The 23,689-nt window shown below is 42.5% G+C and overlaps 1 protein-coding gene across 1 annotated transcript in view; it reads right to left on the reverse strand.

Moving 5' to 3' along the window:
* RPTOR (regulatory associated protein of MTOR, complex 1) overlaps window positions 1–23,689 on the reverse strand; it is a 455,351-nt gene that overhangs the window by 133,356 nt on the left and 298,306 nt on the right. Inside the window, exons 12-16 of the mRNA XM_015408620.1 lie at window positions 8,789–8,863; window positions 7,634–7,699; window positions 7,268–7,459; window positions 6,413–6,553; window positions 1,226–1,343 (exon numbers count right to left, since the gene is read on the reverse strand). Of these exons, the coding sequence (XP_015264106.1) occupies window positions 1,226–1,343; window positions 6,413–6,553; window positions 7,268–7,459; window positions 7,634–7,699; window positions 8,789–8,863 (592 nt within the window). The remainder of the gene's footprint in view (window positions 1–1,225; window positions 1,344–6,412; window positions 6,554–7,267; window positions 7,460–7,633; window positions 7,700–8,788; window positions 8,864–23,689) is intronic.

The raw sequence follows: 23,689 nt of genomic DNA on the forward strand, positions 1-23,689 counted from the left end.
GGTCCTCATCCGAGGCACTCAGTGTGAGCAGAGAGACAGGGTAGTTCAGAGCGCTGAGTCCACCTAACACCCAAAGCTCAGAAGGGAAGAGAAGTTCACAATCAGGAAGTTATAAAATGTGGGTCCTCACTCAGCCAAGGCACCCAGTAGCTAAGCCCCACTGCTCAGCATGAGCACAGAGACCAGGTGGACTCAGAACCCTGAGTCCACCTAATACCCAAACCCCAGCAGGGGAGAGTTCACAATTGAGAGGGTATTAAATGTGGGTCCTCACTCAACCAAGGCACACAGTAGTTATGCCCCTCTGCTCAGCATGAGCAGAGATATGGGGTGGCTCAAAGCCCTGAGTCCACCTAACACCTAAGCAGGGGATAGGATTTCACAATCAGAAGGGAATAAATGAATGTGCTCTGGTAGTCCATTTTTAACAAGTTCTCTGCCTCTCTGTGTAACTGAGAACAGCCAACAGATGAAAAGGTGTGTGTATGTATATATATATCTTTCTTATCCCATAGAGCAGAATGGGAACTATGCTATTGGCAGCCAGCAATGCTTGTTAAGCTTTGGACTGCTTCTATTGGTGTTTCCAAATTCTATCCTCCCCCAATTGCCTTGGAGTGTTATAAACAGTTTTATTGAGCTCAGACAGTCTGTCTGAAAATGCATCCATTCATGAACTGCCATAAACAGCACCAAAGTTCATGAAATGTTTGTGCCAGGAGCCTTTCCATGAACATTGCTTTGTGAACCATGAACTGGCCAAAATTCATGACGATCTTTACTTTGTGAGCCAGTTTGTGCCCATTTCTACTGTAAACAGAAATAGGCTTTGAGAGCTGTAGATTCTCTGTATAACAAAGCATTCTTTCATGTGTCATCTCCCAAAAGCAGGGTTGTAAGACCAGAGCAACAACAGTTCTTTATAGCAGCCCTTAATTTAGCACAGGTAACAAATTTATACACAGCACCATGCTATCTTGACAGTGCCCTGGTCTGTGGAGGCCATGTCACAGTCAAGAGAAAAGCTCTCTCTTAATATCTCTCACAGTGAAACACAAAAGGATTTCACTCTTTTCAGATTGAAGATAAAATGTCATAATGCAGGAAAATGCAGACTATATTAGATTTTTGCCAGCAATATCAACCACTGCAGTTACTCCCCCCCCCACACCCATAGAAGAAATTTCTCAAACTTTCTTTGACCACAAAGAAAATGTAGCAGCACCTGGAGCAGCAGGAGAAGGCGGTGCATAGTTCTTTTCTTCTTCCATAAACTGCAAGGCAACAGTGCAGAAATTGCTTTCATACTGGACTACAAGGTGACTCAATGCCACCACCAGCTCCTGTGGAGAGGCAAAGGAGGGAAAAAATTAGACCTCTGATCACGGTGTGTGCATCAAACAACCAACTGCAAGGAACAACTTCCATCTCTGCAAAATTTGGGGAACATTTCAATCAGTAGGTGCCTGGTATCTCAGAGAGCAGAAAATAAGATATCCAACACTAAAAGTCAAAGTTTGAGGAATGCTATTTCCTGAAATGCTGTGATTTTCATGTTACCTAAAGAAACTGCACTGTGGACGAGTCATTCTTGGATAAGGAGTTCGTTTTAAAAATAAGACATGTTGGTCCCATCCATCCATGCTGAGAAAAGTTCAGACTCAAAATGCACAATTAACATTTAAGAGCTCCTAAGCTGATTTGGAGTGCAATTTCACAACTTTTATTTACAAAAAGATTAACAAGCTGCTATAATCAGAACAGACTTAATGTTATTTTAACATAAAATTATTCTAGTGTGCATGAGCAACTCCTCCCCCATTCTATCTTCAGGTTTGTGAGACTTGCTTCACCTATAATGATGAATCCCAAAGTCAAAATGCATTCTAAAATAATAATAAAAAAAAATCTAGACCACTGATGGAGTTGGGTCAATGTTTGGGACTTATCTAGCAGTCTTATTTCTGTGACCTGCAAATAATACCCTTCCAAGGTTCCTATGTAATGGACTCCATGGGAATGTTTGTAGATTTTTGGTTCCCCCCTCCCCTGCAAATTATCTATAAGCAGAAGGAGAATGGTATCTTGGATTTGTTTCAACACACTGCTGTAGAGGAGTGATTTTATGTAAGAACTGGCCCCGAATCTTCCTTTAGAGCAAAGGTTAGAGACCCTTATTTCTTTGAAGAGCTATGTTTCAAGACAAAGGCAGACAAGGAAAGGATTTATGCAATAATTTTCACTCTAAATGGAAGATTTGTCTGCTCTGCCTTACAGGATTGTGTCATGCAGAGATCTTAAAGGGTCTCAGGCAGCAAGGGCACAAGTCTGAGATGATTTGAAATACTGACCCTGTGACCTTCTGAATGCAAACCATGCGCTCTACCACTGACCTATGGTCCCTCCCTGAGGGACAGATGTGGAATGGATTTCTGCAATAATATCGAGTTTGAATTCTAAGATCAGACCTACACATTTTTTACTCAACTCAGCAAGATCAAGAACAATTCTCAGCTAAAGAGTAATGCTAGTAATGTGCTTCTGTTCTCAGTTCACCATGCCAAGTACATACTAGGTATGTGCGCTTGGTACATACTAAGCCGAATAAATACCTGGAAAATACCTTATCAGTATTTTTCGGGTATTTATTCAGCCGAATACAGATCAGAGACCTGTATTTGGCTACCAAAATAGCCAGACCCAGATATAAGCCATTTTTTGTTGTTCAGTTGCACAGTCGAGTCCGACTCTTTGCGACCCCATGGACCAGAGCACGCCAGGCCTTCCTGTCTTCCGCTGTCCTCTGAAGTTGGCTCAATTTCATGTTCATTGCATCGATGACACTGTCTAACCATCTCATCCTTTGCCGTCCCCGTCTTCTTTGACCTTCAATCTTTCCCAGCATCAGGGTCTTTTCCAGTGAGTGCTCCCTTCTCATTTGGTGGCCAAAGTATTTGAGCTTCAGTTTCATTATCTGGTCTTCCAGGGAACAGTCAGGGTTGATTTCTTTTAGAACTGACTGATTTGATCTTCTTGCAATCCAAGGGACTCTCAAGAGTCTTCTCCAGCACCATAGTTCAAAAGAATCTATTCTTCGGCGCTCGGCTGAAGAATATATATGTTATATGTTATAAGAATATAAGCCAATATTATTCAGCTATTATTGGCTTTTGTTCAGCATGGCTAAATGTGTTCAGTTCACTGGCTAAGTTTGGCTGTGGCGGCTGTACAACTCAGTGAGTGAATGGAATGCATTTAAACTTTAAATACAGTGGCACAAAGCAGCGAGTAAACTGAAGGCATTTAAAGTTTAAATGCCTTCAGTTCACTCGTGGAGTCGCATGGCAGCGGCATGACTCGGGAGTGAAATACTAAATTATACCCTATGGGGACAGTCCCCATAGGGTATAATAGAGCCAAATATATTCAGGTTTCCTGAATATTTACCTTAATACCAGTACAATACCGATATTTGGGAATAATGATATTTTTGGGGTCCAGTACACCCAAATTGATAAAAAAACAACATTTTATTTTGCACATCCCTAGTACAGACTCACTGGCCCATGCATATTTCCTCCTAAGGCACCAACAACATATACTCCTTCCTCACTCCTTTTCTTGCACAAAGAAAATGGTAAAGATACTACTGCTTAGCAAAAGTCTTCTCTTTTGCAGTATTGTGGCAGATCACACTGCTGTCTGAGCATCTTTGTAAAAAATTAACCAAGAGAATCAAGTCCCTGTGAAACCAGCCTTCTGACAAAATTAATACTCATCTGTCACCTTGAGAGAGGATGAGGGCACTTTTTTATACTTGGCTTGGTGAAGCATTGATTTTTCCTTCACTCTAGTGTGAAGATCTGAAGAAAGCTGGAGCGTTTGACTCTAAAATGAATTCTTTGCAACAAAAGCCTTTTATTCTTAGCCAGGCTCTCCTTATTCTTTGATTCAGCCCAGTATTGTCAAACTGATGTATTTTCACATGGACTACTGAAATGGACACCACTTCATTCCTCTCCTGTCCATGGACCCCTCCCTTCTGCACTTTTGCAGGACATAATGAATCATACTAAAGGGCAAGTTTCGTGCATGACAAAGGAGCCTACTGTCTGCAGTGTGAAGATTTGTCTACCTGTTCTACAGTGGGTCTGAGTGCCTGACAGAAACATCATGATATACACCACAAACTCCAGATCTGTCTGTAGTGGGTGACAGAGCCCGAAGAAATGAAGCATCCTAAAGTTCACCAATTGGCTGTGCTGCTGAAGTCCTACTTGCACAAACAAGCATCAGAAAAGCTGAAATGCATTTTGCTTGAAACAGAATGCAACTCATGGGCTCTGGCCATTGTGCCCCTGAGCACTAGGCAAGTGGTTCCTGTGTTATTGATCTATAAATCAGAGGTCAGAAGATGCAACCTTCAGTTGACTAAGACTAAGCTGCTATTTCATTCCCCCTTCTCCAACTATAGTTTTTGGAAAAGCTCTTTGCTGAAGTGAATTGTCCTGCTTTCCCTTTGTCCTTGCATAGCCACTCCCCTTTGCCTCCCAGAGGGCTTCCAGATACTTCATGTTTCCAGTAACAAATTAATATTTCATATTTAATTTCATAGCTTGTAATGTAAGACACTAGTACCAATACAGTGATAAACAGAAGAGCATTACACAGACAGAACGTGGCTCTTGTTTCCTGAGGAAAAAATGAGACAGTCTTCAAAGTGAATACATTCTGGAGGCAGAGGCCAGCATGGCTAATCTCATTTCCTTGCCTCTTGTTTTTCTTCAGGGGCTTCAAAAAGAAAGCAGTGACATAACAAGCTTGACAGCTTACTCCTGATGGATCTATTTTCCCTTTGGCACTCAGCAACATTTAGACATGCACTTTCCAGTGGTGGATAAGCTGCAGGGTCTAATATAATTTTTTTAATGCCTTGTCTTTCACTGTTTTGTTATACAATGCCCTTTTGTGTCTCAGGAGGGATCTCCCATACTGCACAGCAAATTAAATGCCATATTGATAAAGACCTCGTGTCTAGACATACTGGACAAAATGTAGCACCTTGATGTTCAGGACAAACAAGAAAGGCATTTAGTATTTCATAGTGATAGCCCACAGAAGTCATGATGTATCCATAAAGCTTGTGACCTCAGTTCAAGGACTGCTATCCCCCCTCCCAGCAAGTGCTCTTCTAAATCACGCTCTGGGTACTGAACTTAATTTTATATTTCCTTTAGAACATGGAGAGTGGCATAATGTTATTCTTCAGGCAGAAAACACAATGCCAAGCAGAAACTGACATTTATGTAAACCTCCCAGGAAACGGAGAGACAGAATGATCGACACAATGGGACTTGCCATTCAGAGAAATCATTGTGAACAGAGGGCTGATATAACCTGCCAGAGTGCAAGAGCAATGACGACACACACTCAGCCGCCAGGCAGCTGGCCAGTAACCCTTTTATGATGCATGTCTCCCTGAGATAGTGGGGGGGGGGGAGAGTAGTAGTAAAGGGCTCTCTACTGATAAGAAAGGCAAGCTCTTTGTTAACAGGAAATAATTCTATTTAGGAGAACCAATGTTTTTAAAATCCACATAATGGCACCTGCATACTGATGAAGCTACTTCTGTTTCCAGGAACCCACATATACTTAAAAAAGGGTGGGGAAAAGAAAACCCATTCTTACTGGCAGTTCTGCTGAAGATAAGGGATTAAAGCAAGGAAAAACCAATGAGAACTGGCTGAGTTGGGGCAAAAGAGGAAGGTTTTTTTGATCATTTAACATAACAATTTAATTTGAAAAGGAGAATGCAAACAGGTCCAGCCTCACTGCACAGGCAGCTGTAAGAAACACACGTCAGGAACACAAGCCGAGTTCAGAAGACAAAGCATACTTGAGGCCAGATAGCCATTACCACTAATCGCATCGTAAGATATTCATATACATCCTCATGCATCCCACAAGGAATGCCCTACAGATCAGCCATTTCCAAACATGTCATGTTTTCCATCATTACTTAATGCTGCCAGATAGTAACATCAAAAGTAGCACATTTTTGAAATGTGGTGCTCCCTCTGAAGCTTCACTATCTGTAGAAAGGAACAACCATAAACTTCTGGAATAAGAAGCTAACCTTTAAAGTACAAAACATCTGGGAATCCTAAATTATGTCTAACAACATTATAAAAGTTATTCATTTGTTCAGATATCATGACATGTTTATGCGCTACTCTCTAGGGAAAAATAAAACTTATGACAAATTGTCAAGATGTAGTCTGAGTTGCTCATAAGAACAGACAAAATTGCCTTACATCAAATGGGTCTATCCAGCCATCTAAACCAGTACAAACTAGTTTGATGGGGAGGGGGTCACCTGCATAAACCTACCCCTCCCCATCCTTTTCTATACCTTTCGGACCATGGGGCTTCCATCATTGATGAGCTGGGCCAGCATCATTGCAACATTGTGATCGATGGTGGTAGAATGATCAGTCCGTTCAGCTGAATTCCCTACAAAGGTGCCAAGGGCAAAGACTGCAGCACAGCGAACCTGCAAGAGAAATATGGTTCACCAAGGTCCCAGTTCAATCTTTTAGCATGCCCTTTCTGCTATACTCTTCAGTCTCACTTGTACGTGTTGGTGTGCCAAAGATGATGCAAAAAACTAACATTGGAAAATACTTTCAAATTAAGGTTATTTGTAGTGAGCAAACTGGATACATTTGAGATAATTATTTCATATAACTAACTGTCCACAGCCACTAGAGTTGATAATTGAAATCTAGTTACGGTCTAACCAAAGCCTCGATTATGATGATGATGATGATGATGATGATAATAATAATAATAATAGATTGGATTTATACCCCGCCCTTCACTACTCAAAGGTGTCTCAGAGCGGCTTACAAACTCCTTTCCCTTCCCCTCCCCACAACAGACACCCTGTGAGGTAGGTGGGGCTGAGAGAACTCTTGACAGAAACTGCTCTTTTTCAAGAACAGCTGTGCCAGAGTTATGGCTTGCACAAGGTCATCCAGCCGGGTGCAAGTGGAGGAGTGGGGAATCAAACCCGGTTCTCCCAGATTAGAGTCTGGGTGCTTAACCGCTACACCAAACTGGCTCTCTACTGATAAATGATTTTGTCAGGTGATTTAATGCAAAAACAATGCAAGACTTTTTTTTGGCTAGGCACAATTTAGGCAATGTTATGTTAGTGGTTCCATTTTTTCCAGTGGATCTTTAGTCAAAGATCTAGCGAGGTTACCTCTGGGATTGGATCAGACAGAAGACTGTAGAGTTTTTCATGGGCACTATCTCTCACACCACACCACCTTGCAGAGTCAAAATTCTGCCAGATACGACCCAAGCAAATCGCCACCCACTGGCGCAAAAGAGGATGTGGATCATTCAACTGTTCCAAGCAAATGGCAATCAAGTTCCCTTGAAGACAGGCTTCCTACAACAAAGTATTGAAACAAACAGCAAGCGAATATATCAATACCTAGGGAAATGATCCAGTGGGAGAACAGAAATACACTTAGGCCAGTGGCATGCAACTTTTAAAAACAAATCAAGATTATCCATGAGGTCAGATGCAGAGGCAACCATCCCTTTCGCCTTTTGAACTCACCTGCCCTGTATTGTAATTGTTGACAATCACGGCCAAGATGAAAGCTGTCATTGTCCTGTGTTCAGCCTTAAACACATGCAGAAGAAGAATATACCTTTAAGACTTCAAGATAACAATATAGGTATGCTGCAAAGCAAGTTAAAAAAAAAACACACAGATGCTGCCCTTGTTGGAGGAATTTGTCCTGTTGTCTTCAGGAGACTCTGAGAACATTCAGGTTTGTCTGAATTTTGTTGCTACTTAATGAAAATGGGGACAGTGGCCATGAAAATCACAGTGTGGCAGGGCTTTGAATTATTTCAATTTAGTTATTTCAAGCATTAGCATGTAATGCTGGAAAGTACTGTTTTAAATAACAGTTTCAACCACACACCAAAACCTGTGTGAGCACATGTGCACACATGCACATACAGCACAGCTCTATTAGAAAACAAAAAAGGAAAATACTCTTCATAAGTTTTTCTAGCCTTCTGTAAAAGAATTTTGGGGATTTTCCGCTGTTTCTATCTTGATAGATGTCAACAAGCTAATAATATGGTTGCTTTGTGTTTCAAAGAAATAAAAGAACGATATGAACATTTTCCCAAGGTTACTGTGTTTCATATGCAGTAAGGAGAGATGGGAAATTATTTTGTACTTTGCTAGATTTTCCCCTTAAGTGCAAGGTTTTAAAAACAAATGCAGAGAACAGATCTGTGCCCCAATAGTCCCTGCTCATAACTGCACTATAGTGAAGACAAAAAGAATGCCTTTGTGTATCTACTTTTTCAAGACTTTAGCTTCTTTTTTAAAGATGGAACAGGTTGTTACACAATCCACTGACAATAACCTCTCAGTCCACTTATGTGGTCTCCTTTGCAAAGAGAAATAAATACGGAGTGAAAGAATGTTTGTGTGGAAAATACTTTGATTACATAAAAACAATTTAGACATTTTAAGTCTCCTCTTTGGCTTGCCTAGCGCACTGCAACCTCACTCTCCCCGTCCACTCTTCAAAAGGCTGTTGTATGTTACAGCTACATAATAAGAATCTCTCTCCATCGACAAAACTGGTACTGTAACTTGTCTTATAACAGCAGCACAGCCAAGATAAAGCAAGCTACTTCTGAACAGAATTTGAAAAGGGAGGGGGGAAAACTGATTATTTGTCCTTACCGGCATGTAGGGATCTGCCAAAACAGAAAGGAAATATTTGTGACCGTTGTCCTTCACAAGGTCGGCTTGGCAGGACTGAAAAACAAGGGGAGGGGGGACAATGAGTACAATAACCTGAGAAGAATTTCTTTTATGCCTCTAGATGATTTATGAATATTTCATATCATAGCAATTGTTTCTCCTCCAAAACCATTTTTCAATTGATCAGAGAAAGAAAGAAAAAACTTTGAAGCAATGTCTTTGCTGGGACAGCGGACAATACTGGTTAAGATTCATTTTACAGAAGTACAGATAGGATAGCTGTCTCCTGTCCAAGGAGCTGAACGACCATGGGAAAGATTCCACAAGCTGTTCATTCAGTTCTCTGTGTGTTTGGAGAGTTCTTGGTAGCAATTATCAGCAAGCCACATCTGTAGAGAATGGTTCAGCTCTTGCTCATTCAGCCTAAGCAATGGGACTGGGAGAACAGCCATCTGCAAGCCAGGTGTAGAAAAAGAAAGCTGTCCTCCATACTTCATAACATTATGTCTTTTCTAAAGGACAAAACTCAGAGTCCTCCTATTTCTCCTCTAGTGACCAAAATGCAGAAAGCTAGAGGGAGAAAGAGAGGATGGATTTTTAAATATTGACAAGCTTTTCCTTTCCAGAAACTGCCTCAGGAGCCAGGTGGCTCATTTGGCACTGGCATTCCTTTCTGATCTCAGAGCATGATGGGGAAATTTCCCTTGGATAAATCACAAGCCTCTGCTTAACGTATCCAGTATCTGCTGAAAATGCATATATAGTCTAAATGATGCATGTGTCTTGGTGTTGTGCAGATGTTTGTTACGGTCTTCTTAAACTTATCTCTCAGCATAACACAATTTTAGATTTCCATGCTTGCCTCCCAGAAGAAGCAGTAACAGGAACCCAATTTGTTGCATGACTGTGATCAAGCCATGAATTGTAGAATTTGGCTTCCAGCAAATTTCTAGCCACAGTAGTTGTAGAAATAAGCCTTAAAAGCTGACAAGAGGCTCTGCCCTGCCTTACTGCTTTCCAATGTCTAATGAGTTCCATTATTTCTCTGCCACTATTACTGGACTTTATTCTAGTAGGATACCTATCTCAGTATGAATATCACTGGCAACAACTCTTTATGTAAAAGTTGGTATCCAATGAATCAACATTTCATTTACTACAGCAAAACCAGAACTTTGGTGTAGAGTACTTAAATAATTTTGGTCACAATACGACTGTAGAATTTGGAAGTTCTGGTTGTGGAATTTGGGGTTTTAACATGAAGTATTCAAAGTTCTAATCAGACAGCCTCATATATCTAATTCTGAATATGGCTTCCAGAATGTGGATCAAAAAATCCATGCAATGGGCTACCTCATGGCCATTCATACATGAGGGAAGAGGTGGACAAAAATGACACTTGTAGAATCTGAATATATCCAGTTATGGAGGAAGCCTCTCATCCTCAACCCAACTGGCATATGGGAATGGGGGAGGGGGTGTCACACAATTTCAAAGTTACCCAACTGTGGGAGGATGGATGGAAAGAATGTGAAGCCCTGTAATGGAGGAAAGTGGAAAAACAGTCACCACAATTATAACTGGGGGTGTTTCCCCAGCTATGTTTTGAAAGGGCAACATTGTTGATCACCAACTATGACTGTGGGGCAGGAAGAATCTTGCCTCCAAATAAAACCTGGGCCACGGGGAGGCTCCCCCAAATCCTCCTGCTGTTTCTTTGTGGATGCCCTTCCTGTCTTCCTCTTCAGTCCTCTTTCTGGCTGTTGTTTTCTCCTCCTTCCTCCTGTGCCCTTTCCTTGCCTTTCCCTTTCCTCACTGCTTTCTTCTTCCATATCTTTCTCTGTCTTCTCCCATTCTCCCTCTGTTCTGTGTCTCTGCTTTTTCCCACCTTCTTTCTGCTTTTGCCTTTTTCTTTTTTCTCCTTTGTTCTCATCCCCCATCATCTTGTCGTCCTTTTTCTATTTCCCATTCCTTCTTTACCTCTTTCTCTCTGCCTTTTCCTTCCTTCTTCCCTCTTAATCTTTTCTATTCCATTCCTCTTTCTTCCTCCCTCCTTACCATGAAGATACCAATCTTGATGAGCTCCTGGGTCTTGATCCAGAAGCCAACAGGTGGAGCCTCTGGTTACAGCAGCCCCAGCAGGAAGCTAAGAGTGTGTTGGGCTTCTGGGTGGCCATCTCTCTGGGATCCTCCCTCATCTCCTCAGGCTCAGTTTAGGGTGGCAGCAGTTCCTTCCTCCGTTCACATGGAGGTGCCCTCTCAGCAGCAGATACCGATGAGCTGCTGTGCTGGCCAAGCAGCATCACTCAGCCCACCAACTGCACAGCTGCAGCTCACAAAATACCTTAAAGCAGGGTTGTCGAACTCAGAGGGCCGTATCTGACATAAATGAGACCTTGTTGGGCCAGGCCATGTGTGTCATAAAATGTAATGCCAGGTAGCGAGATACCAACTTTATAAAGGACACAAACATAAAGGGTGGTTTTTTTTACTTAAAATAAAAACATGCTTGAAACATTAGCACTCTTGCAATATTTTGTTTATTTAACAGTGTCTGATAAATGACACCTCTTGCTCTGAATTATTGCATCAAAATGTCCGTGCTGTTGCAATCTTGAGTATGCTGTTCAGGTGTGTATCTGTAAACTGCAAACCTATGATGACGCAGCAGCAGCAGAACTGGAAGAAGAAGCAGAAGACAGGCAGTTCCACTGCGGGCCTGATAGAAGCCCTTGGGGGCCTGATTTGGCCCCCGGGCCGCATGTTTGACACCCCTGCCCTACAGCTTATTGTCAGTCACTGCTTGTGAGGCCCCTTGGTGTTGTCTCCTGTGGTGGTGGCAGAAATACTGACAGTTTGAGTGGTGCGACTGGCAACTAGGACAGCTGGGTGATCCAAGGCCTCCTAGAGTGTGGTCTCCACCAGCTAAAACCACCTCTCTGACCACCTCAACCTAACCTAATCAGGTTATGAATTATTGTCAGGTTATGGATTATTTCAGTCCACTCAGTCTAGAGGAAGTTGACAAATTGCTCTTAACTGTACGCCCTACCACATGCTTCCTTGACCTGTGCCCATCATGGTTCATCAAAGCGGGTCACAGTGGGTTTCGAGGTACCCTAAGGGAGATTATTAACAAGTCCCTCTCGGGGGGCTTGTTCCGTGGGGCACTTAAGGAGGCCATGGTTTGAGAACCAGTCTGTGGCGCGTCGCCATCAGATGTCTCCTGGGGAGCTCCCAGGGAGATGCTGAATCTCCGAGTTTTAAGTTGTGGGTCCAGGGTGTCTGGTTCCCAATGAGCCTTCCCGCGGGGGGGCTCATTGCAGGGGACTTATTTTAGGAACTTGCATGCACGGAGGTGCGCGAGAAGATCTCCTACCATCCCGAAGCAAAGACCTGAGAGAGATCGCTCTTTGGCAGCCACTAAGTGACAAGACATGATTGGCCGAATTTAAAGAGAGTGAACCTTATCCTCAAGATAGAGAAAGATGTCTACCGTGAGTACTCATTAATGTAACACTGAAGAATTTAATGACTGTTTGGAAATGCCCCTTTAAACTTAAAAGAAAGGGGTAGGGAAACTTGTTGGAGTTTGGAAATCCACTCTGTGCAGACTCCACTGTAACAGCAAAGCATCTGCCTTTTGTTGAATGATTCCGGGACGGTAAGCACGCTTGCTTATGGTTACAGTTGAGAAATATTGAAAGTTAACTCTGGAGATTGGTGGTTTACCTGACTGAGCTGGCTTCTGTTATTACATTAAGATGAGCGTACAAGCCATGGAAGAGAGTCTTAAGGCCACTAACTTAGCCCAAATGTTATTGGAGGAATTTAAATTTTTAATTTTTGACTTGGTTGTTGCGACGGTCCAGGAGGCTTGTGAAGTGATATTTAATAAAAGTGAAAATGAGCCTCCACAAATGAAAACTGGAAAAAAGGAATTGCAGCCTTCAACCCTTCAAGATACTCATCAAAATCCCGGGCAAGAGAATTTATTGCATGAATAGCCTTTACATCAAAAGAAGAAGAAGAATTTTGTGCAGAGAGCACCAACAAGCTAATTAAAAGACAAATAATGAGAGAAACCATCAAAGAGGAGAAGGAAAAAATACTGCAAAAAAGAAGACACAGAAGAATATATGGAATCTCCAACTTACTTAAGAATTGGACACAGATGGAACCTGCTACAAATATGTTCACTTGCAAAAAACCTGTATACTTACAAAAATAAAAGGCATAGATTTACAGCATTTATGAAAAGAAAGTTTCAGAAGAGGGGAAAAAAGAGACCTAAATCTTTATAAATAAACCTAGAAAGGGAACTATCTTATGTGGACTTTGACCCAAGTCAGCTAATATGGATGATGTTTTTGATATTAAAGTAAATCTATACAGGTTAAGCCAAGTTTAAAAATTATATAAGTAAATTTCCTAGAAGCTAGATGGTAAAAATATACTTGTATATCTTTTATGTTCCAAGACATTTATGAGATTAAGTTTTAATGGAAATTCAATGATTTATAAATTAAATAAGATTAGGTTAGAAAATGGCTTTGTTATGATAACTGACTGATATTTGCTTATTAAATAGTAACTATATTTAGGAGAAAATGTCAAACAGAATGTTATAGTAATTGGAACTATATTGTTATGTTTATATATGCTATTATTAAATGTAGTATATAAAAATAGGGGAAAGGGTAGCAACAACCCTGTATGATTTTTATGAATTCCACAGCTGGAAATATATACTAAAAGAATTACATAATCTTAAAGAAGTATAAATATATTCAGTTAAAAGGTGAATGAGATGGTAATTGATTAAATTTGGGAATATTGAAATTAATTTTTACATATTTAGAAAGTAGTGGAAAGGATAATTAGAATGTCATTTTAAACATTAAGATAGAAATGAAGATATTGCTTAGAAAATTATAGTTGGAATAGTATGTGCTCAAATATAAAAAAAAGTTATGTAATTTTAAGATAAAAGCTTGCAAATATTTTACTTAGCTATAAGGTAGAAAAATAGAAACTGAAATGTTTAATTATGAGGTAGTTAAAGAGACAGAAATGGATAATGAACTCTCTTGTATTTATGTTTGTCTTTTTATGTTTGTTTTGTCTTTTTCTCTTTTAAACCAATAAAAATTTATTTAAATAGAAGGAGGCCATGGTTTGTCCCCTCTTGAAAAAACTGTTGTTGGACCTGGTTGAATTGGCTAACTACCGGCCGGTTTCCAACTTGCTCTATTTGGGCAAGTTGACTGACAGGGCTGTGGCAGTCCAGTTACAGAGCTTTTTGGATGATACTTCCATCCTAGACCCCTTCCAGTCTGGCTTCCATCCGGGACACAGGACGGAGACAGCACTGGTTGCCCTCACGGATGACCTTTGGAGGCATCTGGATCGAGGCGGATCAGCAGTGCTGTTGTTGTTAGACCTGTCAGCAGCGTTTGACACGGTCAACCATCAGCTACTTATCCACTGCCTTGTCAAGACTGGAGTTCAGGGGCTTACCTTACAATGGCTTGCATCCTTTCTTCAGGGTTGGGGACAAAGGGTGGCACTAGGGGAACAACTGTCCCGAAGGCATCCACTGATTTGTGGAGTGCCCCAAGGGGAAGTACTTTCCCCGATGTTATTTAACATCTACGTGTGCCCCTTACCCAGTACGTGGATGACACCCAGCTCTATCTGCTGTTGGGCAGCCAGTATGACTTTACACCAGAAGATCTGGATCAGGTGTTGCATGCTGTGGCTGCTTGGCTTAGACTGAGTCGACTGAAATTGAATCTGATGAAGACGGAGGTCCTGTGCCTGAGTCGGGGCAGTCTGGGGATAGGAATCCCACTCCCGACCCTCAATGGGGCACAGCTGGTGCCAGCGCCGGAGTTTAGGAGTTCGGGATTGCTCTTGGATGCTTCCTTAACTATAGAGGCCCAAGTAGCAGCCACTGCCAGGTCAGCCTTTTATCATCTTCGGCTGATTAGGCAGTTGGTTCACTTCCTCAAATGCAATGACTTAGCAACAGTGATCCATGCGATGGTCACCTCAAGAGTGGACTACTGTAACACTCTCTAGATGGGGCTGCCCTTGTCTCAAATCCGGAAGCTGAACTAGTGCAGAATGTGGCAGTCAGGCTGTTGATGGGTATCCCTATGCAGGAGCACATCCAGCCTGTACTGAAGGCACTGCACTGGCTGCTGATAGCATACCAGATTTGTTTCAAGGTGCTGGTTTTAACCTTTAAAGCCCTATATGGTCAGGATCTGGCATACCTGAGGGACCGCCTTTCCCCACATGTTCCCTGAAGAGCACTGCATTCAGGGATGCAAAATCGGTTGGCCCTTCCAGGCCCTAAGGATGCCAGGCTGGCAACAACCAGGGCCAGGGCCTTTTCGGTGGCGGCTCCATCCTGGTGGAATGAGCTCCCAGAAGAGATCAGGGCCCTGCAGGACATTTTACAGTTCTGCAGGGCCTGCAAAACAGAGCTGTTCCACCAGACGTTCGACTAAGGAGCTGCATCATACACCGAGGAGTGACCCTGTGCCCTAGCTTTACCATCATTATCATCTTTCATCTCCAACCTGTCCCCTGGCCCTGCATAATAAGTGAACTGAGCTGGTATGAAAGTTATGAGAATCATATAGTCACCTAAGTCATATTAGAAATACGTTTTGCTCTTGTTTTATTTGATAATCTTCCAGCATTTTAATTGTGTTTTAATTGTTTGCTTCTTATGTTATACTAGCAGTAAAGCCCGTTGTGGAAATAAATACAACAAGATCTAGAAAGAGGCTCTGGGGGAGGGCTCTGGCTTTGGGCAAACAGTGTCATTTTGCTGTGGTGACCTCAGCAGGGTATAATGGCAGAGTCCACTGTTTTCTCCAGAGGAACTGATCTCTGCTCCCTGAAGAGCAGTTGTAATTTTGAGTGATCTGTAGCCCTCACCTGGAAATTGGCAACAATTGTTACCCAGGACGAAATGGCTGGTTTGGAGGGTGGAGTCTATGGCATTCTACCTGTCTGATGTCCCACCCCTCCGCAAACCCCACCCTCTCCAGGCTCCATCCCTCAAATCCCCAGGAATTTGCCAGCCTGGAGTTGGCAACCCCATCTCCTTCGCAGCTAACCATCAACCTACCATTATCTGCCCCTTTGACTTCAGCTGACTTCCGCCCTCCCTTCTGCAGAGCAATTGTAATTTTGAGTGGTCTCCAGCCCTCACCTGGAGATTGGCAACAATGGTTCCCCATGAGGGACTGAGTGGTTTGGAGGGTGGAGTCTATGGCATTGTACCTGTCTGAGGTCCCACCCCTCCTCAAACCTCACCCTCTTCAGGCTCCATCCCTCAAATCTCCAGGAATTTCCCATCGGGAGTTGGCAACCCTATCAGGATTGGCCCCAATATGTTTTCTCCCAAAGGGCAAAGTAGGTGACTGGACCAAACTTAGTTGCCTACCAACAGGCACTGAGGGGAAAGTAGGGTTGCCAGCTATAAGGAGGGAAATACCTGGAGTTTTTGGGGGTGGATTCTGTAGAGGGCAGCATTGGGGGGGCGGAAGGACTCAGCAGGTATAATGTCATAAGGTCTACCCTCCAAAGCAGGCATTTTCTCCAGGGGAAACTGTCATCTAGAGATCAATTTTAGCAGTGGGAGATCTCCAGGTCCCACCTGCAGATTGGCAACCCTAGGGGAAAGTCAGCTGCACAGCAGGGGGTTGAAGAGAATGGTTTGATGGGTGCTGGGCCAAGATTGGCAACAATAGTTCCCCAGGAGCAAATAGCTGGGTTGGAGGGTGGAGTCTATGGCACTGTAACCTGTCTGATGTCCCCCTCTCCGGCCTCCACTCCTCAAATCTCCAGGATTTTCCATACCTAAAGCTGGCAACTTTATCTCCTCCCCTCTCAGTAGCCTCTTATTTTGCCTTAAATTGGTTTTGATGCCAGCAGAGTGAGAAAATGCCAGAGGCTCTGGGTGGGTGCCTCATCGTAAATGCACCAAACAATTCCTAAAGATTTGCCAAAACACTACTCTGTCGACAAATTGCAGCACTTTGAATTAGCACCAGAGCTTTAAGAGCTCTCCAGCTGTCACCTGGAGACTGGCAACAGCTTGTTTGGAGGGTGGGGAGTATGGCATTGTATCTGTCTGAGGTCCTCCTCTTTCTCTTCCTCCTCCTCCTCCTCAGACCCCACCCTCAGCAGGCTTCATTCCTAAACTATCCTGGAAGTTTCCAACCTGGAGTTGGCAACCCTATGTCCTTTCCAGGCAACCAACAGCCTCCCCCAGGCAGCTTTTAAAACATGATCCTGGGACCTACACACCACCAGACATTCCAACTGCCTTGTGGGGGGGGGGAGTATGAGGTGTGGAATGAAGTCCAATCAGCTTCCATATGCAAAAGACCTTGAAGGTTCCATATGCAACTGACATTCCAACTGCCTTGCGGGGAGGGGGGTGAGTTTGAGGTGTGGAATGCAGTGAAGTCCAATCAGCTTCCATATGCAAAAGACCTTGAAACGCTGGGCGAGACTGCACAAAGCAGCCAGTCAACCCAGCCAGCGTCTTCTGACTGACAGTTCAAGCGTCCATACACTAAAGGGGCCAAATTTAGAATATTCATATAGAATGTTCTTACTCAATTATATATAAGGAGAGATATTTATATAGGTTTTAATTGTATTTTTATGAAATGTTGTATAAACCACCCTGAGCCCGCCTTCGTGGGGAGGGCGGGGTATAAATTGAATCAATCAATCAATAAGTAACCCTTTTAACCTGTATTCTTCAATGACAATGATTCCAAAAGATCTGCCATGTGAGAAACATGAAATTAGGGTAGGACACATGTGCTAATTTTTAAAAAAGGTTCTGGGTCATGTATAGTCTCCCTAATGGTAGTAAGATAGTGAGGCATCTAGGGTGCATTGATAGGACATGTACTATAAAGAAGTGGGATCACTAAACTCTGAGCTAAAACAAGATCACAAACCTGTCCAAAAGGAAGGTCAGTGCCATGTTCAGCAGCTACATATAATTTTCTATATTACATGCTAAAGCTGAAAATCTCACAAAAGAACGGTGTTAAACTATGGCAATGATGGGGTTGGGACAAGAGAAAAGCAGGCGGGATAAAAATGGGCAGATATAGAGAAGAACTAAAGAATTCAAGGAGAGGGACAGGTATAAGATTGCAACAAGAACCAGGAAACAACTTAGGAAACTAACATGAAGACTAATGATAGCAGAAATTGGTCAGTGCAGGAGGGAAAAAAATGATCAAAAAGCAGAATCTGGGAAAAATTAGCTGAAGAGAAACAAGGCTAAGTAAGGAAACAAGAGCAGTCCTGCATTCAGTGAACAAATGCATCTATAGCTGCCCAGACAAGGTTCTGTGGGGCAGCAGAAATGTACATGGATAGCTTTGTTTAGACAGTAATCTTGGATAAAATGGCTAAAAAGTCCAATGATATGAAACCCAGTCATATCTCTTGGACAGCTTGCAGGGTGAATCAACTACTCAAGAGTAATCTGTCCTCAAACTCCACATTTCTACACCTAATCAGCATGGCACATTCTTATTTGCTTCAATGAGCGGTGGCACAGGGGATTTATCCTCTGGTTATAGTAGTAACATCTGAGCTGAACAGAATGGCTGTCAGTTCTGGTGTGAGCTACCAGCCTTGTCCCCAGCTTGCTGTCCACCCAGCAGTTCGAAAGCTTCGGCGAGTAGATAAAATGGGTACCACTCCTTAGAGAGGGTGGGCCCACTAAACCCCCGGTGGGGGAGGTGTTAGCTGGCGAACGGAATGTCCAGCTCTTAAGATCGGAAGCCTAGAAAGATCTCTTCGGCATCAAAAAGCCTGTAATGGGCCGTTCCGGCCAGGCAGTGGCAGTGCGGCATTGCGACTCGAAGCAGACCTGGAGAAAAAAGCTGACGTCATCAAGCCAAGCCGAGTGGAGAAATGCCGTCTGGAACATGTCTAGTCTACAGCTGAACAAATCCCCGTCGACTGCGAATGTGTGCGATTTAAAGATTTATATATGTTGTCCTCCCTTACCCCCATGAATCATTGTTAGTCCCTTGTGAAATGAGTAACTGTAAATCGCTCAGAGCCAGCAGCTCTGCAGTATTGAGCGATTAATAAATTGAAAGATTTATTGATTTATTTATTTTATTTTACCGAGTACATGGGATGAAAGAGAGGCTGGCTTGTTCTGATGTAGGGTCCAATGCACACAAGCAAGCATCCACACAGAGACCTCTTTAAACTGCTCCACATGGCAGTTGCTCCACAAAAACAAGCTATGTGCGGCACACACCTCTCCATACATTTTCTTCACATCACCAGAAAGCGCTTTTTACCACTACGCTACAATGGCCCAGAGGAAACTATTGCATTCAAAAAGTCCATTGTACCACATGCAAAAAGCCTGCCATGTGCAGCAGCTATGTGGTAGGGAACAATTTCTAGTTGTACCTGTGATGCTACTTAGTTGCATGCATCAGCCCTTATACACAGGGAGGTTTATTTTCTTCCTCACTCTGCTGTTCTCAGTCCCTCACACATCACCAGAGTCAGGGTTATAGAGGAGACCTACCAGCCACAAAGCAATTTGCCCAACATTTTTGAGAGATGCTGTGGTAAACCTGCTGAAAAAAACTGCAAAAAGGCCAGGCCTGTAATCCACTCAACTAATCCACTGCTGTAGGCTCCTGAAAGCCAGATGGGGACAAAGCAGGAAAAAATGGCTCACTGAATTGTGCCTTCTACCTTCAAGTGAAAACAGCTCTCTTGGCCCCTAACTAAGATGGAGGGAAAGGAGAGAGAAAGAGGCTTTATCATTGTTGAAAAGGAAACCTTTAAGGTGATCCTCTTGATCCAAGAGGAGCAGCAGAGGAATCCTGCAGTCTACTACCTCAACAGTACTAGTATGGAGGAACATGCATAGCCTCTTCCCCTTGGTGATTAAATACCACCATGTGACTTTGCCTGTTACCAACAGGACACATTTCCAAAGAATAAGGACTGCTTCACCCCAGCAACACAAGAGAAAATATAAACCATTCCTTCCTATACACCCCCCCCCCCATCATAATGAAGTGCATTTGCTAGCACCCAATAATAAGGATGGGACACAGACAAACTCTTCTGATGGAAAAGAATTCCTTTTGAAAATGAGCTTCCCCCACATTTTCACATGGGGTGCCAATTAAATGAGAATCAAGCAGCCTTGTTTTTACTGCTAATAATCCTCATCAGCAATCTCTTTTTGAGACACCCTGTACTAGTACTGAAGCTCAGGCTTTGGGTATGACATATTAAGGCCAGAAAAGGGGATGAATGAATATATACATATATTTATATAAAAGACGAAAGTGACAATTGGTAGAGAGGAGAGAAAGGAAGAAAACTGATTTCACTTTGAACTCTCCTTGCAGCAATAGATTCTGCAAGATGCTACATGCCAGAGTACAGGGTATGGTATGTGTGTGTGTGGGGGAATAGTACTGCATTTTTAATCAGGAGTATGGAGTAAAGGGTTGGTGGGTCTAATTGTCAAAAGAAGAGACTGAAAAGACATAGGTATAAGAGAGTATTTCATTGCTGAAGTGACTAAAGTTGTTGGTTTCAGGAAGCTGCATTGCAGGAGGCAGCAGGTACTGAAGCTACATGAAGAGGCTAGTCTTTTTGTTTTGGGGAAAGGGTTTGCTGCTAATTTGGGGCTCTTTTTAGCAGTGCTGCCAATTGAAGTACCGGTCAATTAACTGTACAGAAACGGGCTAATTTTTCTATCAGATTTTCATAACAGTCTGACAGCTGAAAGAATCAGACTCTGTAGTGGTAGATTTGCTTGATACATAAATTGTTAATTTGTACCCTCAACATGATGCCTGTGAAAAATATTTAATGTACAGCATCACAACAGCACCTCTTTTCTTCAAGGAATTGATACACGTGAGTAAAACTGAGGAGTATGCTGCCAAAAAAAAAGAGGCAGCGGTTGCAACTTAAAAATCTTCTCTGTATTTAGAAAGGGTTAGATGATGATGGGTTCCAGGTCTGCATTCCTGAACAAGCAGCACAAGTGGCCATTGGGGTACCATAGCAACAGAGCACCATGCTAGGCAGGCCAGAGTATCTTTCCAATTGTGGTTCCTGCCTTCCCCCCAATTAGGAGCTACCTATCTGGGTCATTGGTATGCCTAAAGAAGCCAAGAGCTTCACAAATAACTAGATTTCCACATTATATATATCCCTTTTCATCTGAACTGCCCTCTCTCTTCCCGCTCTCCTTGGAACCGTTTCTCATGCAAACTTCTACAAATACTCTTGTATACATTTGTTGGCTCCCATCCCACCCCATTCCATCCCTTAATTCACAGAAGCTTCAAGGCTAAATGCAAGTCAGATGCCTTTGCTATTGGCTCCTTCAAATTCCAGTCCACCTCACTGAGGAAGTCAGTCAGGGGGGAAGGAATGGAGGAAGAGTCTGGGGGAAGCAAATTGATTTTTTTCAAACTTTCAAACTCATTTTAATTTATTCAGAAAACACCAAAACATATAACAGATCCAGTAAGTTGTTTTTAAAAAATATATAGCTTTGTTTTTTGAGTGGATGGAAGCTGGCAAATGAGGTGAAGATAGAATCAGGAGCGAAGCTTTATTTCCCCTTCTGAGAAAAGAGTTGTGGACTCACCCTTTATACTTCAAAATCCTTTTTAAAAATCTCTGCCCATAGTCAACCTGCTCTTTCAATTTTAAGTGTGTGGGGGAAATGGAATCTGCTGTTATTCAATGATGAGGTGAGGGAAAGGCCTGCTCAGATAGACTACTACGGCTGCTGCCACACACGCTAAGTAATCCACTTTCAGTGCACTTTCAAAGTGGATTTTGCCAGTTCACACAGTAAAACTCCAGTTGGAAAGTGCACTGAAAGTGGATTGAAAGTGGATTATTTAGCGTGTGTGGCAGCAGCCTACTTCTAGCATACAGCAATGAAAGCTGAAAACAAACCCCTGAGCTAAGCCATGATGAAGTCTAGGCACAAATGAGTGAATTAATTCCACAGAAAAATTCCAGATGGGTAGCTATGTTTGTCTTTTGTTTCACCTTGGCCCCGGTCACACGGAGAATTTGCCGCGCGAAAGGCACGAATGTCAGGCGGATTTTCGGGGTGCGATCACACCGCAACATCTGGGAAGCATAGCACACCCGTGGCTAACCCGTGGCGTCCCGCCAAAGATGCAGAGTTAAAAAGTACCAAGGAAAGTGCACTAGTATCCGGAAAACGCGCGGCACAGGCGGGCGTTTGATCGTGGGAGCGCTAGTATCCCGTGGCATCCGGCACCAGTCCACATCCCGTCGCAACCAGATGTTTTTCGTAAGTGCATGCACACAAACACAAAACTGAAAGCAGTGCTGCTCTGCGGAACTGCGCATACGCACAAACGTGAAACACTTCTGTGATTGCGCCGCGCCGCTTCTTTGCCACGCTGCATCATCGCTGTGTGATCGCCAGCTAACAGCCTAAGCACGGAGACTTGGGGGACCGTGTGATTGGGCTACCGTGCTTTATTTTGCTCTGGGGCAAACAGCCATGCCTCCCCCCGGCGTTATCTGGCCCGTGTGACCGGGGCCCTTATATAGTAACAGTATTAATTCAATCATTCATTCATTCATGGCTAGAGCCTATTTCATCAGAAGTATGAAGAGAATCCTCAGCCAGTAGTTACAACTACACAAATGGATATAGACAGGGGGGGAAAATCTGAGGCACAGGGCTCAAAAAGCCATGAAATACAAGAGGTAGACCTTGGCAAATTTCAATGCAAAACTCAAAAGTACAAGATAAGCACAGTGACCATTCACAACAGCTGTAATTTAGTCTTGATTAATAAGATTAAATCTTATCTCGCCATTATCTGTACTACAATTATCTGTGGCACAAGGAAGGAGAGCAAAAAATACATTAAAATAATTATGCTATGGAATTATGATGTCTTGCAATGAGTTAATAAGTATTATATATTTAATGTTAAAGACACTAAAAGAAAATGGTATCCCAAGAAACTCCTGGTTATTTTTCATGAAACCATGTTCTACTCTTTAGGAAGTAAGAGCAAGGGTGGGGGAGGTACAATAAAGTTATATCTTGTTTGTGGTGACAAAATACCTTATCTGGCTCCGATGAGCTATTATTATATGTGTAATTATCTAATTCAGCAAGTAAATATATACTGTGATGTTGGGGTACAAATATGAGGAAGAATTTCCCTACTCTAGATGTTGTACTTATATCATAAGAGTACAATTGTGTATGTGTGTGTGTTAAAACAAACCCCCAAACAACTATATCTGGAACATTTTTTATTGGTGACAAGATCCTACTGTTCTAGCAGCAGATTATTTATGTGGCACTTAAATATGCCATTTAAAGAGTCACAGTATTTTCTTTGGAAAATCCACTTTTAAAATGTGCATTGTCTTAAATGCCCCTAAATATTGAGCAATCATTACTAATGTGCTTGTTTCCCTATTAGTTTACAATGAGTGTCCTACTGGTACTGTTGTCATATGGAGTATAAATTAACACTACCTAGCTTGTGTGTTGTGGGGGTCCATTATTAATGAGGTTGCCACATTTCTAAGTTATAATTAACATTAATTCCAATGCCTGATGATAAAGATTGTTGTTAATGTTACCGTGGCATAGCTAAGAAAAACAACTAAACCTGTTTTTAGTATAAAATATTTTTTGTTGTCAAAAACACGTAATACTAATCCCTAATGTATTTTGGCAGTCTTCCTCAGGTATTTTTAAAAATCAGACAAACATGGCTTCTCCTTTAAATATATACAAGCTGCCTG

This window comes from Gekko japonicus, unplaced genomic scaffold (genome assembly GCF_001447785.1).
Source record: "Gekko japonicus isolate JY-2015 unplaced genomic scaffold, Gekko_japonicus_V1.1 scaffold57, whole genome shotgun sequence".
Lineage (NCBI taxonomy): Eukaryota > Metazoa > Chordata > Lepidosauria > Squamata > Gekkonidae > Gekko > Gekko japonicus.